General features: G+C 38.7%; 1 protein-coding gene across 1 annotated transcript in view; it reads left to right on the top strand.

Moving 5' to 3' along the window:
* GUCY1A2 (guanylate cyclase 1 soluble subunit alpha 2) overlaps positions 1–19589 on the top strand; it is a 506039-nt gene that overhangs the window by 419838 nt on the left and 66612 nt on the right. The window contains exon 7 of the mRNA XM_027563856.1: positions 9308–9462. Within this exon, the coding sequence (XP_027419657.1) occupies positions 9308–9462 (155 nt within the window). The remainder of the gene's footprint in view (positions 1–9307; positions 9463–19589) is intronic.

The following is a 19589-nucleotide window of genomic DNA, read 5'->3' as shown; positions in this document are numbered from 1 at the left end:
GGTCCGTGAGCTGATTCAGCCTGCTAGTGGATCGGCTAGGTCCTGACACAGCAAGTTGTGGGATTGTGGTCGTCTTGATGCTGGTGTCTGTCCACTGGTAGGCAGAGGTATGGCTTGGTCCCAGGAGAATTTTGTGACTGGTGTTAGCCCAGTAGTGGGAAGAGCTTGGTCTAAGAGTCTCTAGCTGCAGGGTCCTGGTGGTCTTGAAATAGTTGTCTGCCAGCTGGTGGCAGGACTGGGTCCCACAATGACTGGGGGTACAGGGGGTCTTAAGGCAGTGCCCTGCTGATGGGAGGGCCTCTGTCCCTGGCCAGGTAGCTGCTTGTCCTGTGGTATCCTAGTCTTAGTACAGACATGCTAGTGGGCAGAGCTGGGTCCTAATGCTAAGAAGCTAGAGGGAGCGTCTCAAAATTCTGCTTGCCAGCACCGTCATTTTTCTCAGAGAAAGAATCCCCCCAAATTGCTGCCACATTGTTTGTTCATGTCCCTAAGGTGAGACCCAGTTGCCTTGTGCCTCTCTCCACAATCAGTAGGTGGATCTGAACCAGGCTTTTTTTCAAATTACTGATCCTGTTCTGGGTCCCAGAGTGTGTGAGATTTTATGTGTGCCCTTTAAGAGTAGCATTTACATTTTCCATAGCCCTCTGGCTTTTGCAAAAGTAAGCCCATTCGACCTTTGAAGCCACATATTCTGGTGGCTTGTCATTCCTGGTATAAGACCCCCAGGCTGGGGAGCCTGGAGTAAGGCTCACACTTCTTACTCTTTGGGGAGAACCTCTGCCATGTAACAACCCTCTCATTTGTGGGTTGCCCACTTGGGGTATTGATCTTGACTGTTCTGTGTGTCTGATCTTCCTACTCGTCTTGTTGTGGTTCCTTCTTGATATTTTAGTTGTACACGATCTTTTCCATTAATGGTCTTTCTTATCATGGATAAGTTGCTCTGTAATTTTGGTGTGCCCATGAGAAAATGTGACCTCAGAGTCTTCCTACTCCACCATCTGGCCACTTTTAAAAGCTAAAAATCTTAATCACATAAATCTAAGGACCATACTTAAATGCATACATCAGTAAACAGTTAACTGGCAATTTTCTGCTAGAAATTTTCCTTCTTTTTCTACTGCATATTTTCTATTTTGATTTGAGTATTTTGTCTTGCTCAAGCAGGACTATTTCAGGAGCATAATGTTAATCATGATTTTAGTTTCACTTGGACATTCCAGAACTAGTAAATCTATTTGTTGTTGGTGTTGTTCAGTCACTCAGTCATGTCCAACTCTTTGTGACCCCATGAACCGCAGCACTCCAGCCTTCCCTGTCCTTCACGTCTCCCAGAGTTGACCCAAACTCCTGTCCATTGATTCTGTGGTGCCATCAACCATGTCGCCCTCGTCTCCACCTGCCTTCAATCTTTCCCAGCATTGATAGCTGATGGTGAATGGTGCCGGTATTCATGGTCTCCAAAGGAGAGGGATTCACTGAGATGCGGTCTCAGTCACTCAGAGTTTCATGTAACAGTTTCATTAAGGAGAAAAAGGATAGAGAAATCTTCCAGTAAAAGGCACTGGAAGCACGTAGGAGAGGACCCACCTCACTAGTTTAAGCAGGGCATTATATAATTTTCAACTGGCTGCTGAGAATAGATACAAAGAAAGTCTCAAGGTCATAAAAGTTACACCAGACCTTTTCCCAAGGCATACATCCTGAGACAACTTTAGTACAAGATTAACCAGAAGGAATGAGTTCTGGATAACTGTGTTGCTGAGAAGCAGGTTTCCAGGCAAGATTTGTTACCATTATAATCATTAACATAGATTAAGAAAAGCATAATGGGGTGTAACGGAGAAGGCAATGGCACCCCACTCCAGTACTCTTGCCGGGAAAATCTCATGGACAGAGGAGCCTGGTAGGCTGCAGTCCATGGGGTCGCTAAGAGTCGGACACGACTGAGTGACTTCACTTTCTCTTTTCACTTTCATGCATTGGAGAAGGAAATGGCAACCCACTCCAGTGTTCTTGCCTGGAGAATCCCAGGGACGGGGAAGCCTGGTGGGCTGCCATCTATGGGGTCACACAGAGTCGGACACGACTGAAGTGACTTAGCATAACATAATGGGGTGTAAGAAAAGCATTTTCCATGAGTAACATGTATGATTGCTGTGTATTCATTAGCCCCAGATCTAAAGAAAAGCCAGTTCTCTCAGGCAAGATACATTGTTGCACAAGGCTTAAGGAAAGCATAAGGGAGAATCTTCACCTCCTCCTTAAAGGACCCTGGACTGCCTATCAACCTGCCTAAGTTAGCTCTCTCAGCACCAGGGTCTTTTCCAATGAGATGGCTCTTCGCATCAGGTGGCCAAAGTATTAGAGCTTCAGCTTCAGCATCAGTTCTTCCAGTGAATATTCAGGTTTGATTGGTTTGATCTCTTTGCTGCCCAAGGGACTCCCAAGAGTCTTCTCCACTGCTATCTATTTACTAAATTGTAAATAAGCACGTGACTTCATCCTTCACACCATAAGTTTTGCAATGGCTACCACCAAGTGTGGAAAGGGAAATTTTTTTTCAGTGCCTACTGTTGTCTTATAGTTTACCTCATTTGATTTTGCCAGCAGCCCCTCTGAAAAGGTACTATGGTTATTATTGTACACATAACTTTTGATAGGCTAGTTAACTTGACTAAAACCACATAGCTAGTGAACAGAAAGACTTGAGTCCTTGTTTTGCAAATGACAGAATAAAAAAGATGACACAATTAAGGAATGCATTGACTCATAACTGAAAAGCTAAGAGGTAGGACTAACTTCACCTGAGGCTAGAGACAACTAAAAATATGATGTTACTATGACTTTGATTTCTCTTTTGTTCCCTTTGGTTTGCCTACTCCATGTTAGTTTCCTCCTCAGGTTCCATAAGGTGGCCCCCTGAAGCTCCAAGCCTCAGCATCATAGTTCCAAAATGGAACCCTGTGTTCTGTTCAAAATGTGTTACACACCGTCTTGGGGAAAAGAGATCTCTTCTTGTAGCTCTCCCATAATTTCTGAGATTCTCTCTCCCATTAGCTTAAATTTGTTCATGTTTCTCCACACTAAATCTTTCTGACTGGCCTACTCACCACATCCTCAAATTGCCTAGTATATCCAATGTCTCTGTGTTTTTACTCGTGTTAATGACCTCACTTAAAATGCCATTTAAATTTTTTTAATTAATTATTTAAACTAATTACTAACACTGGAGGACTGACACACACTTACCAGTCAGGGCCTACTCCTGGACCTGGAGTAGGAGAAAGAAAATGGCCTAAAGAAAATCATAGTGCTATTGGCTTGAGAATGCTTTCCACTATTAAGTAGATAATGGAACTGGGAATGCTTATAAAGTCTATACCTTTTGGGTTATTCAACAAAACTACCCAAACATAATCTCTGCTTTCGACCTACAGCTAGCATTTAATGGATAGAGGCCAGGGACTCTTAGCATCCTATAATGTACAATACAACTTCTCCCTGAAAGGAATTATCTGACCCAAAATGTCAATAGAACTAAGACTGAGAAATCTTATTCTGTATGATCTGCCAGGCATAGTCTCTCAGCTTTATTCCCTGTCTCTCTCTCTTACTTTTTCTTTAAGCAAGAGCCACATTGAATTGCCTTCCTTCAGTGCTGAAATGTACCAAATCTCTTTAGGTTTTAGGATCTTTGCCTGTTATTTTCATTCTACCTCCCACTCCTCTAAGTACAACTCTGCCACCCCTTTCCACGTAGCCAAAATCATTCCTTCTTCAGCACTAAGCTCAAAGATTATTTAAGGGCGATTTCATGTCCCTGACTTGGTCTACCCTACCCCTCTACTGTCTACATACTGCCTTCTTTTTTAAAAAACTTTTTTTTAAGTGCTTTTAAAAAAACACTTCAATTGTTTAGCATTTACTATAATTTCAATTAGCTACTCTTTTACTTCAAATGAAAACTCCCAGAAGAAAGGGTACATACATTTTTGGTTCTTCTTTATACTCTGAGTATCTAGTAAAGCATCTGGATGGCATTTCAGGTAAGGCTATTAACATGAGTAAAAACTCAGAGGCATGGGTATACTAGGCATTTGGGGGATATGGTGAGTAGGCCAGTTAGAAAAATTTAGTGTGGAGAAGCCACGTGGCACTAGTGGTAAAGAACCCACCTGCAAATGCAGGAGACATAATAGATGCAGGTTTGATCCTTGGGTCAGAAAGATCCCCTGGAGGAGGGCATGGCAGCCCACTCCAGTATTCTTGCCTGGAGAATTCCTATGGACAGAGAAACCTGGCAGGATACAGTCCGTAGGGTCGCAAAGAGTCAGACATGACTGAAGCTACTGAGCACACACACAAGCATGAACAAGGATGGAAGAGGGGTGGAAGTCTTCTGATCCTGGATTTAATGAATGTATAACATTTTTTTTTTGAGTTTCAATTGTAAAGCGCTAGTCCTTCTGTGTATGTAAAGTAGGCAAACCAGTTTAAATCTTTTTTTTTTTTTCTTTTTTTACTGTCTTCTTTGGTCTGATAGGCCTTGTAAAAACAGCCCAAGAATATATATATATATATATATATTTAGTTTGGGTATTTTTTATAGTGCACTAAACCCTGAGTCAACTAACCTATGGTCCATAGCTAGTTCTAACACTAATTTGTTCTTTTCATTGTGCTTCTTTTGACTTTAGTTTATTTATAAACTGAGGGAGCTAGACTAATGGATCTGTGCTGCCCTCCCAATCTAAACATTCCTACTTAAGTAAATCAAAACAGTTTTGACTAGCTGAGGTTGAACTATTTAAGTCTTCTCTTTTTAAGAGTTTTCAAAGAAATATTATCTTAAAATGCAGTTGTTTATGTTCCTTGGCAAATAATCAGTAGAGTATAATGAAAATAACTGGACCTTTTGATTATTGGGAATTTTGATATACTTCTAAGTTTTGCATTATTTCATACACTTCATATAAGTATGGAAGATTGAGTAATAGATATCCTAACTTCAAGATAGGTCTTAAAGTTATTGTGTTTTTCAATAAATCCCTAGGACAAGCACAATTTTTTTCATAAACTTTCTCTAAAAAGTGAAGTCTAGTGTTATTCACCAAAGCACTGATCTTATTAAAGCATGTATTGTATATCTGTTTAATGCAGGGTTTCTCAATCTCAGCACTATTGCTATTTTAGCCTGGAAAATTCTTTCACATGAGGAAGGTATCCTGGGAATCTCTGTGAATGTGAAAGTAGCTCAGTCATGTCTATGGACTATACAGTCCATGGAGTTCTCCAGGCCCTAATACTAGAGTGGGTAGCCTTTCCCTTCTCCAGGGGATCTTCCCAACCCAGGGATCGAACCCAGGTCTCCTACATTGCAGGAGGATTCTTTACCAGCTGAGCCACAAGGGAGGTCCTAGCTCTACTGAAAAGATGCCAGTAGTTCTCCATCCTGGTTGTGAAAAAAAAAAAAAAAAAAAAAACTCTCCAGACATTGTCAAATGTCTACTGAGGGGCACAGATGGCCCCAGTTGACAACTACTGGTTTAGTGCAAAGAAGTCCTCTTTAACTAGGGTATACTGACTAGATGGATGCAAATGTTACTGATGGTTAACCAATTGAAGTTTAATCTTGCCAAAATGAATCTAAATCCCTCACTGCCAGTTAAAAGTAGCTCTCTACTTTGCCTACCTGCTACATGCTTTTGGAAGATTCTGAATGTGGCAATCAGTGATTTCTTTATAACATAACAATTACTAGGAAATCTCAAAAAGTTGTTTAGAAAAGTAAAAATAAAATAATGAATAGAGTCTTATGATTAAGCTTGTAAGTTCTTAACGGTATCTCCTTACATCCAAGAGTAAATAATTTTCTGAGTCCTGTTCCATTATAAATAGTGACAGAAACAGTGAATCTGAGCAATTTTTGTGTTTGTTGATATTCTTGTGCATATTTTATAGTAGTCTTCTAAGAGATAAGGGTTTTTCAAAATTACCATTTCTCCAGCAACCTTTCTCAAGAATACTGGGGGTTTTGTCTTCAGTATTTTTTTGGTTATAATAATTATCATTATGATAATTTGGTTTTAAAACAAGAAACAGCTTCAGGTCTTTTGAAATGAGGCAGAGGTGAAACCATATAACCCTTCCATATAGTTTATCTGAGGTATAGAGTCTTCTTCTGAGACTAAAAACACAGAATATAGAGGCTGTACAATGTGTCTACTTGATAATTTCTGCTGTCTTTCCACTTAAAAAGATCAAAGGTCCAACCTGACATCTTTATTTGTCAACATTTAATTATCAATAACTTAACAATATTTAAGGTCTGGATGTTTTTAGGCAGTCCTAAAATTAATTTAATATAATAAACCCTCTGAAAGCAAATAGAAGCCCAAAGATATATAATAATATTTTGTCAAAATGCCTTGCTAATATTAGAAAACAGTGCTTTATGCTTGTTTATAAGGAATATTGCTGCTAAGTCGCGTCAGTCATGTCCGACTCTGTGCAACCCCATAGACGGCAGCCCAACAGGCTCCTCTGTCCCTGGGATTCTCCAGGCAAGAGCACTGGAGTAGGTTGCCATTTCCTTCTCCAATCATGAAAGTGAAAAGTGAAAGTGAATTCGCTCAGTCGTGTCCAACTCTTAGCGACCCCACGGACTGCAGCTCACCAGGCTCCTCTATCGATGGGATTTTCCAGGCGAGAGTACTGGAATGGGGTGCCATTGCCTTCTCCGATAAGGAATACTACCATTCATTATATAACTGAGCAGGACCCTATGGGGTTTTCCTGGGACAGGCCTTCCCACATGTCCTCTCTGAGGTACCTAGATAATAATGTTTGATGTGCATTTCCTGGGTTTCACAATTATGAATCCCTGCCCCTCACCAAATGGAAGCTGTTAACTACTTCATGATCATGAACACATAGCGCTGTGCCTCCTAGTGCCTGATAATGTTAACTGTTGTGACCCCACCCTGTTACCTCACCATCAGCCAGAGAACTCTGCATGAACTGATCACATACACATACCTGGCAACCCCCCTCCTTCACCTGACTTTTAAAAATGCTTTGCTGAAACATTTTGTGGACCTTGAAATTTTTTTGGAGCATGAGCTACCTGTCTCCTTGCATCACTCAGCAACAAAACTTTCTCTGCTTCAAACTCCAGCATTTTGGTTTGTTTAGCCTCACTTTGTGTCAGGCATAAGAGCTTATGCTAACAATTGCCTTTTTTAACTTTTAAATCCAAATAGACAATCTCTCATTAGAAACAGGCTAAATTTTTAAGGTAACTTGCATTCCTAAAATAATATATGTCTCATCTCTGCTTCCACCAAATGTGGAAAAACAGGGGCTGCATTTTTACTCCCACCATCAACAATTAAAAATATGGACAAAATGTACAAAAGAACAGTTTCATGATGTTGGACATTAGGCAGTGGAAGGCAGTGATGCCTGAGAGTCGAGAGAACAAGAGGAAACATATGATTTCCCTGGCATATTTTGGGGGGTATGTTCAAGTTGTTTAGGGAAAGACAAATCAGGAGGAACTCAACAAACTCCCCCAGTTGAAGAGTTGAAGCTGAGAGTCTATGAAGACCAAGAAAGCTAGAATTCATGGACAGAGTACCACTAAGAGAGTTGCACAGAGACTACCAGAGATCTTCCAATGGGCCTCCTATATGTTCCTTAAATTACCAATAATTGTTTGTATGTGACAAAACTACCTTAGCCCAGTGGGGAAAAAACACCTGAAAAGATTAAGAAAAAAATTCCCAGAATTCACACAGGACTTGGAAAAAATGACTAATCCCACCAGGAAGACTGAAAAACCTCATAAATCATATGCATTTGGTATAATACTCAGAAGGTTCTCCCCTCAGTAGTGGGAAATAGTCCCACATGAAACACAGCTCATGACTTGCCTAACAAATTTTAAAAAGCAAGACTTGGAAGAAAAAAGAAAAACTGTTTCCAAGTACCTTGACCCCATCCAAGGACAAAGTTCAAATATATATATAAGAATATAAAAATAACCAGCATTCAACAAAGTCAATTCATGTTATCTAACCAAAAATTACTAGGCAGAAAAGCTGAAAAATATAGCCTATAATAATGAGAAAAATTTGTCAATCAAAATTGACACAGAACTGGAGCCTATGGTAGAATTAGTAGGCAAAAGTATTAAAACAGTTATTTTACTAGTATTCTGTATGTTCAAAAATTAATTTGACACCTGAAAGATTTTTTTAAATGTTCAAATTGAATGTTGAGAAATGAAAATCTCAATATCTAAAAAGAAAAATGCACTGGATGTGATTAGCAAAAGATAAGGTTTTACAAAGAGAAGATTAGTAAATTTAGAAATAGAAATCTAAAGTAGAGATGAAAATATTTTAAATGAACAGATAAAAAGAAATATAAACATTTAATTTACAATTATGTTTAACGCTATGAAGGAAAAAGGAAGGTTTTATGTGAGAATAACTGGAGGGAGAACATTTAGAGCATATTAGGTACAAATAAACCTGATTTAACATAAAACACAATTGGATTCATGTAGAAAATTAAATGTAGTGTTTTTTCTTATAATAAACCATTCATTGATTTTTTTCCCACAACATCTGTGTTCACTGATAGTATAATAGTCCAGATATGGCTGATAAAAATAACTAAGACCCCCAGTTCCTGACTTTGAGAAGCTAGGAGTCTAATAGTTCAGCAGTACCTAGACAGTGTATTAAAAGGCAGAGACATCATTTTGCCGACAAAGGTCTGCATAGTTAAAGCTATGGCTTTTCCAGTAGTCATATGTGGCTGTGAGAGTTGGACCATAAAGAAGACTGAGCACCAAAGAATTGATGCTTTCAAGTTGCAGCACTTGTGAGCACTCTTGAGAGTCCCTTGGACAGGAAGGAGATCAAACAAGTCAATCTCAAAAGAAATCAACCCTTTCAGATTCATTGGAAGGACTGATGCTGAAGCTGAAGTTCCAGTACTTTGGTCACCTGATGCAAAGGGCCAACTCACTGGAAAAGACCCTGATTCTGGGAAAGCTTAAGGGGAAGGAGCGGGTGAAATGGTTGGATGGCACCACTGACTCAGTGGACATGAGTTTGACCAAACTCTGGGAGATGTTGAAGGACAGGGAAGACTGGCATGCTGCAGTCCATGGGGTCACAAAGAGTTGGACATGACCTAGCAGCTGAACAACAGTAACAACCTCTCATTAAAATAATTGCATACCAAATGAAAACATAAGCATACCCTTTTTCTTTTTCCTTTTCTTTTTTAGATGAGGATAGGCATTCACTCAGGCTCTGTGCTGGCTGGAGTTGTTGGGGTAAGAATGCCACGATATTGCCTGTTTGGAAATAATGTCACGCTGGCAAGCAAATTCGAATCAGGAAGTCACCCTCGACGCATCAATGTCAGCCCAACCACTTACCAGTAAGTGTTCTTTGCCATTGCCTAATGCTAATAGCCTGTCACTTGTGACACTCTATTTTTTCTTGATCCTGTTATTCTCTAATAATGAGTAGATCCATCCAGTCTGAAAGATAGATATTACGACACAAAATTTAAATTGCACCCTAAGAAAGGACCCAGAAAACTTGACTTGATTGAGAGGTAGATCAGGTTTGTCATTTCCCACAGTCTCTGTCCTTCTTAGGTATTCCTGTTTAAAATACAGGAGAGAAAATATTAAGAGTCTGCATCACACTGGAAATTCTAATACTTTCAAAATGTTCCTCAATGTTTATAAAAGTCATTTGACTTTGGATATAAAGATATTTGTCTCTTTTATTTTTCTGGATAGTGAATATAAATAGGGACTCTAAATATATACTGGGTACAGAGTAAAACTTCAAACTTTATCTATCTTAAAGGTCATATCTGACAACTCTACACATTTTGACAGCTGAAATAAACTTTATTTTGTGCCTGGTAGATGTCATCTCACCCACTAGATATTAAGCTCCATATGGGCAGAGACCAAGTCTGTTCACCACTATATCTCCAAAACTTAAAAAAATTTTAGCACATAATGAGCCCTCTATAAATATTTATCAAATTAGTGAACAAATGCATTGGTAAGATAAACATCTCTATACTAAGAAAGCAGTATGAATATCTCCTGATTGGTTTTGGCTAAATGTTAGGTAATGTGTGTGTGTGTCTGTGTGTTTAAGTCACTCAGTCGTGTCTGACTCTTTGCGACCTCATGGACTATACAGTGCATGGTGCATGGAATTCTCCAGGCCAGAATACTGGAGTGGGTAGCCTTTCCCTTCTCCGGGGGATCTTCCCAACCCGGGGATCAAACCCAGGTCTGCCACATTGTAGGCGGATTCTTTACTAGCTGAGCTACAAGGGAAAACCAATGTTAAGTAAGCTTTGGTGTAAAAACTGTTTCACTAATTCCATGATTTAAATGACTCAGATATCACGTTCTTAAAACTGTAAAGTAGAAATAGTGCCAAAGATATTTTTTATTAACATGGCTACCACGTTTACTCAGGTTAACAACAACAGCAAAAATCCCAGGAGCAGAAAGCTTAAATATATATATAATAAATGTTGGTTTATAATAAGAAACAAAATGGTGGTATTTTGAAATTTTTGATACCACATCTATATAAAAGGAAATTAAGTTTTTTTAGATGAAAGATAAATATTTCCTGATTCCTGAGGAGCACATGAGAAAGGGAAGAAATTACAAATATAAAAGCAAGAAAATGTTTCCTAAGAACTACATGTCATTTTAGGGTATTTATGTAAGGGTATTGCCTCTTTTCAGTTTCTCCCAATTTTTCTGACACAATTTTGGGCATAATATAGATGATGTCACAAAGATTTCCATGTTAAATCTCTTCAAAAGCTTCAGCACTGATCTGAAGCTTCTCTAGATCTGTGTACTTTGGGCTCTAGACCACAGGGTAAGGAAAATTCCTGAAGATCAACCCCCAAACATATATCCTTTTACCATGGTTATGATTTTTCCCATCATGGAGCTAATATTTATGTTTCCTGTTTGTATAAGTCAGTGTAGATTTACAGAAACTCCATTATTTAAAAACTGATGTGTAAAGAATGGATCAACCATGCAAGGAGCTCATACCCTAAGCTTAACTGTCATTGCTCTAGCTGGCTTTATTTACATGTAACTAATAAAGGAAACCCCACAAGTCACACAGAGTCTGAGCATTTTGGTGCTGTCTTTAAATTTTCATAATCTTTATCACATTGATGGAAGTTTGTAATGATACTTGGTGATCTATAATGTCTAAAAAATTGAATCATTTCAAATATAGTAAGCATTGAAACGTTTTATTCTATTATGATATGCCCCACCTCCAATAACTTCCCCCTGATAAAAACATAAATGGGGCATAGATCAATACATTGGGCTGCCATCTGTGTAGACTGTAAAAGATACTGTCTCCTACTGGTCCCAAATCTTGTAATTTCTACTAATACTTTATTTAATATTCCAAGCACTATGATAGGCACTAATGTTACAACAATAAACAGCATAAATATGATCTCCATCTTCATGGAAGAGACCACAAATCAAAAGGTAAATGTATGAAAGTAAACACTTTATTACAATAGACTAGTACTGAGGTCAAGAAACCCTGAACACAGTATTAGAATAAGAGGAGGAGTAGACTAAAATAAGGATGAAGAAAGAGATAGACTGAAATCAGACCAACTGAAGCTATAATACATGTTAAGAAGTTTCAATTTAACCCTAAGAGCAAAGAAAGACATTGAAGAGTTATAAGCATAGGTGTGACTTGGCCAGATTTGTACTTTAAAAAGATTTCCAAGGTTGTAAAAAAGAGAACAGATTAGGAAGGGCACCAATCCAGTGATTGAAAGGAAGTAGTCATTCTCATTTCCTTGATGGAAATGTGGCTAATTACTGAGATCCTAGAATCCAAACTATTTGATGTTTCAACTTGTCTTCCCATGTTTTAGAAGAGCAGTTGGACCAGTGACTGTTAACATCCATTTTTATCTGCATGCTGCGTGCTAAGTCACTTCAGTCATGTCTGACTCTTTGCAACCCTATGGACTGTAACCTGCCAGGCTTCTCTGTCCATGGGATTCTCCAGGCAAAAGATTGGAGTGGGTTGTCATGCCCTTCTCCAGGGGATCTTCCCCACCCAGGGATCAAACCCATGTCTTTTATGTCCCCTGCATTGGAAGATGGGTTCTTTACCACTAGGGCCACCTGAGAAGCCCATTTTCATCTGAAAGTGAAAGTCGCTCAGACATGTCCAACTCTTTGCGACCCCATGGACTATACAGTCCATGGAATTCTCCAGGCCAGAATACTGGAGTGGGTAGACTTTCCCTTCTCAGGGGATCTTCCCAACCCAAGGATTGAACCCTGGTCTCCCGCATTGCAGGCAGATTCTTTACCAGCTGAGCCTCAAAGGAAGCCCAAGAATGCTGGAGTGGGTAGCCTATCCCTTCAGCGGATCTTCCCAATCTAGGAATCAAGCAGGGTCTCCTGCATTACAGGCAGATTCTTTACTAACTGAACTATCAGGGAAGCCTTTATCCCCACCTTGGAAACCATCAAAAACAATTTACTTTGGTTCTTGATACGTTTCTAGAACACTAAATATAGGTATATGATCTCAGTTGACTGGGTTTTCAGATTATGGATGTATTTGTGACTAATACAGAAAGCACATTTGTGCTTTCTTTTGGTTTTATACATACCATTTACACTTCAGCTATGTACAATTGTTCTATTTCACATAGTATAGGTGACTTATGAATCCACAGGTATAGAGTATACTTCCCTTTCCATTTTACTCACAGTGAAATGCCTGATGGACTTTTCAGGGACATTCCCTATGAGGAAATATAAACATAAAACTGAAGTTAAAGCAAATAGGAATTTGTGAAATAAAACTAAGTATTAAGCTCCTAAGAGCTGGAAATTTCCAATTGTACTTCCTGAATTAAATGCTGTAAAGTGTCCAATATTGGCTGGTTATTTTGAAATTTTCAGACAAGTTTTTAAAAAAAATTTTTAACATTTTAATTTTATTGGAGTATACTTGGTTTACAGTGTTGTGCTAGTTTCAGATGTACAGCAAAGTGATTCAGCTATATGTATAAATATATTCATCCTTTTTTAGATTCTTTCTCATATAGGTTATCACAGAATATTTGATAGTTTCCTGTGTCTTGCTGGTTATGAGTTTCCTATGTCTTGTTGGTTATCTATCTTATATATAGTATAGTGTATGTGTTCATCCCAAGTTCCTGATTTGTTCCCCCATGCCCCACGTTTCCATTTGATAACTGTAAGTTTGTTTTCAATATCATTAAGCCTGCTTCTGTTCTGTAAATAAGTTTATTTGTATCTTTTTAAAAACTAGATTCCATATGTAAGTATACCTTATGTACCACCTCTTTATTCATTCCTCTGTTGATGAACATTTTGCTTACTTCAATGACATGGCTATTTGTAAATACTGCTGCAGTGAACATTGGGGTGCATGTATGCTTTTGGATTATGGTTTTCTATGGATATTTGCCCAAAAGTGAGATTGCTAGGTCTTATGGTAGTTCTATTTTTAGCTTTTTGAGGAACCTCCATACTGTTCTCCATAGTGGTTGTACCAATTTACATTCTCACCAACAGTATAGAAGGGTTCCCTTTTCTCCATACCCTCTCCAGCATTATTTGTATATTTTTTTGACAAATTCTTTTAATTGGAGTATAGTTGCTTTACAATACTGTGTTAGTTTCTGCTGTACAACAAAATGAATCAGATCAGCTATAGGTATATATATCCCCTCCTTCTTGGACCTCCTGTCCACTCCTTCCCCAACCCACCCATCTAGGTCATCACAGAGCACCAAGCTAAGCAACTTGTGCTACAGAGCAGGTTCCCACTAGCTCTCTATTTTACACATGGTAAAGTGTATGTGTCTCTTTTAATCTCCCAATTGATCTCACCATCACCTTCTCCACCTATATCCACATGTCTGTTTTCAACATCTGCATCTCTAATCCTGCCCTGCAAATAGGTTCATCTATACTAGTTTTCTAAGGGATTCCTGCACACAGTAGTAGACATAATGGTCATCTGAGTTAAATTCACCCATTCCAGTCCATTTTAGTTAGCTGATTCCTAGTATGTCAACGTTCACTCTTGCCATCTCTTGTTTGACCACTTCCAATTTGCCTTGATTCATGGACCAAGATAATCACCATGGTGTGATCACTCACCTAGAGCCAGACATCCTGGAATGTGAAGTCAAGTGGGCCTTATGAAGCATCACTATGGACAAAGCTAGCAGACGTGATGGAATTCCAGGTGAGCTATTTCTAAAAGATGATGCTGTGAAAGTGCTGCCCTCAATATGCCAACAAATTTGAAAAACTCAGCAGTGGTCACAGGACTGGAAAAGGTCAGTTTTCATTCCAATCCCAAAGAAAGGCAATACCAAAGAATGCTCAAACTACTGCACAATTGCACTCATCTCACACACTAGTAAAGTAATGCTCAAAAGTCTCCAAGCCAGGCTTTAGCAATACATGAACAGTGAACTTCCTGATGTTCAAGCTGGTTTTAGAAAAGGCAGAGGAACCAGAAATCAAATTGCCAACATTTGCTGGATCATCGAAAAAGCAAGAGAGTTCCAGAAAAACATCTATTTCTGCTTTATTGACTATGCCAAAGCCTTTGACTCTGTGGATCACAATAAACTGTGGAAAATTCTTCAAGAGATGGGAATACCAGATCACCTGACCTGCCTCTTGAGAAACCTATATGCAAGTCAGGAAGCAACAGTTAGAACCAGACATGGACCAACAGACTGGTTCCAAATAGGAAAAGGAGTACGTCAAGGCTGTATATTCTCACCCTGCTATTTAACTTATATGCAGAGTACATCATGAGAAACGCTGGGCTGGATGAAGCACAAGCTGGAATCAAGATTGCTGGGAGAATTATCAATAACCTCAGATATGCAGATGACACCACCCTTATGGCAGAAAGTGAAGAGGAACTAAAAAGCCTCTTGATGAAGGGGAAAGAGGAGAGTGAAAAAGTTGGCTTAAAGCTCAACATTCAGAAAACGAAGATCATGGCATCTGGTCCCATCACTTCATGGGAAATAGATGGGGAAACAGTGGAAACAGTGTCAGACTTTATTTTGGGGGACTCGAAAATCACTGCAGATAATGATTGCAGCCATGAAATTAAAAGACACTTACTCCTTGGAAGAAAAGTTATGACCAACCTAGACAGCATATTTAAAAGCAGAGACATTATTTTGCCAACAAAGGTCCATCTACTCAAGGCTATGGTTTTTCCAGTGGTCATGTATGGATGTGAGAGTTGGACTGTGAAGAAGGCTTTGCACTGAAAAATTGATGCTTTTGAAGTGTGGTGTTGGAGAAGACTCTTGAGAGTCCCTTGGACTGCAAGGAGATGCAACCAGTCCATTCTGAAAGAGATCAGCCCTGGGATTTCTTTGGAAGGAATGATGCTAAAGCTGAAACTCCAGTACTTTGGCCACCTCATGCTAAGAGTTGACTCATTGGAAAAGACTCTGATGCTGGGAGTGATTGGGGGCAGGAGGAGAAGGGGATGACAGAGGATAAGATGGCTGGATGGCATCACTAACTTGATGGACGTGAGTCTCAGTGAACTCCGGGGGTTGGTGCTGGACAGGGAGGCCTGGCATGCTGCGATTCATGGGGTCACAAAGAGTTGGACAAGACTGAGCAACTGAACTGAACTGAACTGATACTAGTTTTCTAGATTCCAAATATATGCATTAATGTATGATATTTTTTTCTCTCTCTTTGCCTTGTTTCTTCTGTATGACAGTCTCTAGGTATAGCCACATCTCTGAAAATGGCACTATTTTGCTCCTTTAAATGGCTAAGTAATATTCCATTGTGTATGTGTAACAAATCTTCTTCATCCAATCTTCTGTTGATGGCCATTTAGGCTGCCACCATGTCCTGCCTATTACAAATAGTGCTGCAATGAGTATTGTTATACATGTGTCTTTTTGCATTGTGGTTTTATCAGAATATATAACCAAGAATGGATTTCTGGGTTATATGGGACTTTTATTTTTATTTTTATTATTTTTTTAATTTATTTTATTTTATTTTTTAACTTCACAGTATTGTATTGGTTTTGCCATATATCAACATGAATCCACCACAGGTATACCTGTGTTCCCCATCTTGAACCCTCCTCCCTTCTCCCTCCCCGTACCATCCTTCTGGGTCACCCAGTGCACCAACCCCAAGCATCCAGTATCCTGCATCGAACCTGGACTGGTGACTCATTTCATATATGATATTATACATATTTCAAAGCCATTCTCCCAAATCATCCCACCCTCTCCCTCTCCCACAGAGTCCAAAAGACTGTTCTATACATCTGTGTCTCTTTTGCTGTCTTGCATACAGGGTTATTGTTACCATCTTTCTAAATTCCATATGTATGCATTAGTATACTGTATTGGTGTTTTTCTTTCTGGCTTACTTCACTCTGTATAATAGGCTCCAGTTTCATCTACCTCATTAGAACTGATTCAAATGTATTCTTTTTAATGGCTGAGTAATACTCCATTGTGTATATGTGCCACAGCTTTCTTATCCATTCATCTGCTGATGGACGTCTAGGTTGCTTCCATGTCCTGGCTATTATAAACAGTGCTGCGATGAACATTGGGGTACACGTGTCTCTTTCAATTCTGGTTGCCTTGATGTGTATGCCCAGCAGTGGGATTGCTGGGTCATAAGGCAGTTCTATTTCCAGTTTTTTAAGGAATCTCCACACTGTTCTCCATAGTGGCTGTACTAGTTTGCATTCCCACCAACAGTGTGAGAGGGTTCCCTTTTCTCCACACCCTCTCCAGCATTTATTGCTTGTAGACTTTTGGATAGAAACTATTCTGACTGGCGTGAAATGGTACCTCATTGTGGTTTTGATTTGCATTTCTCTGATAATGAGTGATGTTGAGCATCTTTTCATGTGTTTGTTAGCCATCTGTTTGTCTTCTTTGGAGAAATGTCTGTTTAGTTCTTTGGCCCATTTTTTGATTGGGTCATTTATTTTTCTGGAATTGAGCTGCAGGAGTTGCTTGTTTATTTTTGAGATGAGTTGTTTGTCAGTTGCTTCATTTGCTATTATTTTCTCCCATTCTGAAGGCTGTCTTTTCACCTTGCTTATAGTTTCCTTTTGTTGTGCAGAAGCTTTTAATTTTAATTAGGTCCCATTTGTTTATTTTTGCTTTTATTTCCAATACTCTGGGAGGTGGGTCATAGAGGATCCTGCTGTGATGTATGTCGGAGAGTGGTTTGCCTATGTTCTCCTCTAGGAGTTTTAGTTTCTGGTCTTACATTTAGATCTTTAAAGCCTTTGACAAAATTCAACATCCATTTATGATAAAAACTCTCCAGAAAGCAGGAATAGAAGGAACATACCTCAACATAATAAAAGCTATATATGACAAACCCACAGCAAACATTATCCTCAGTGGTGAAAAATTGAAAGCATTTCCCCTAAAGTCAGGAATAAGACAAGGGTGCTCACTTTCACCATTACTACTCAACATAGTTTTGGAAATTTTGGCCACAGCAATCAGAGCAGAAAAAGAAATAAAAGGAATCCAAATTGGAAAAGAAGAAGTAAAACTCTCACTGTTTGCAGATGACATGATCCTCTACATAGAAAACCGTAAAAACTCCACCAGAAAATTACTGGAACTAATCAATGAATATAGTAAAGTTGCAGGATATAAAATCAACACACAGAAATCCCTTGCATTCCTATACACTAATAATGAGAAAATAGAGAAATTAAGGAAACAATTCCATTCACCATTGTAACAAAAAGAATAAAATACTTAGGAAAATATCTACCTAAAGAAACTAAAGACCTATATATAGAAAACTATAAAACACTGGTGAAAGAAATCAAAGAAGACACTAATAGATGGAGAAATATACCATGTTCATGGATGGGAAGAATCAATATAGTGAAAATGAGTATACTACCCAAAGCAATCTATAGATTCAATGCAATCCCTATCAAGCTACCAATGGTATTCTTCACAGAGCTAGAACAAATAATTTCACAATTTGTATGGAAAGACAAAAAACCTCGAATAGCCCAAGCAATCTTGAGAAAGAAGAATGGAACTGGAGGAATCAGCCTGCCTGACTTCAGGCTCTACTACAAAGTCACAGTCATCAAGACAATATGGTACTGGCACAAAGACAGAAATATAGATCAATGGAACAAAATAGAAAGCCCAGAGATAAATCCACGCACCTATGGACACTTTATCTTTGACAAAGGAGACATGAATATACAGTGGAGAAAAGACAATCTCTTTAACAAGTGGTGCTGGGAAAATTGGTCAACCACTTGTAAAAGAATGCACTGGGACAACCCAGAGGGATGGTACGGGGAGGGAGGAGGGAGGAGTGTTCAGGATGGGGAACACGTGTATACCTGTGGCGGATTCATGTTGATATATGGCAAAACCAATACAATATTGTAAAGTTAAAAAATAAAATAAAATTTAAAAATAAATAAAAATTAAAAAAAAGAAACTAGAACACTTTCTAACACCACACTCAAAAATAAACTCAAAATGGATTAAATATCTTAATGTAAGAACACAATATCTTTTTTTTAAATAATTTAATTTATTTTTGGCTGTGCTAGGTCTTAGTTGCTGTGCCTGGACTTTCTCTAGTTGCTGTATGTGGGCTTCTCATTGAGGTGGCTTCTCTTGCTGTGGAGCACAGGCTCTAGGATGCATGGGCCTCAGAAGTTGTGACACATGGGATTAGTAGTTGTGGCTCCTGAGCTCTAGGTCACAGACTCAGTAGTGTGGTGCATGGGCTTAGTTTCTTCCTAGATCAGGGATCAAGCCATGTCTCCTGCATTGGCAGGTGAATTCTTTACCACTGAACCACCAGGGAAGCTCTATTGTTTGTAGATTTTTGGTGATGACCATTATAAATGGTGTGAGATGATACTTCCTTAGTTTTGATTTGCATTTCTCTAATAATTAGTGATATCAAATATCTTTTCACATGCTGCTGACCATCTGTATGTCGTCTTTGTAGAAATGTCTACTTATGTCTTCTGCCCATTTTTTTGATTGGGTTTTTTGTTGTTTTGATATTGAGCTGCATGAGCTGTTTGTATATTTTGGAGATTAATCCTTTGTCAGTTATTTTGTTTGCAAAATAACTAAAGTCTGTCTTTTTCATATTTATGGTTTCCTTTGCCGTGTAGAAGCTTTTAAGTTTAATTAGGTCCAATTTGTTTATTTTCACTTTTTTTTTTCATTACTCTATGAGGTGGTCAAAAAAGATCTTGCTGTGATTTGTGTCAAAAGTGTTTTTCCTTTCTTTACCTCTAGAGTTTGATAGTGTCCAGTCTTCCATTTAGGTTTTTAATTTATTTTTAATTTATTTTTGGGTATAGTGTTAGGGAGTGTTCCAATTTCATTCTTACCTGTTCAATTTTCTTAGCTCTACTTATTGAAAAAACTGT

Source organism: Bos indicus x Bos taurus, chromosome 15 (assembly GCF_003369695.1).
Source record: "Bos indicus x Bos taurus breed Angus x Brahman F1 hybrid chromosome 15, Bos_hybrid_MaternalHap_v2.0, whole genome shotgun sequence".
NCBI classification, from domain to species: Eukaryota; Metazoa; Chordata; class Mammalia; order Artiodactyla; family Bovidae; genus Bos; species Bos indicus x Bos taurus.
Note: the sequence above shows the minus strand (reverse complement) of the source record. Positions and strands in the feature narration are given on the sequence as shown.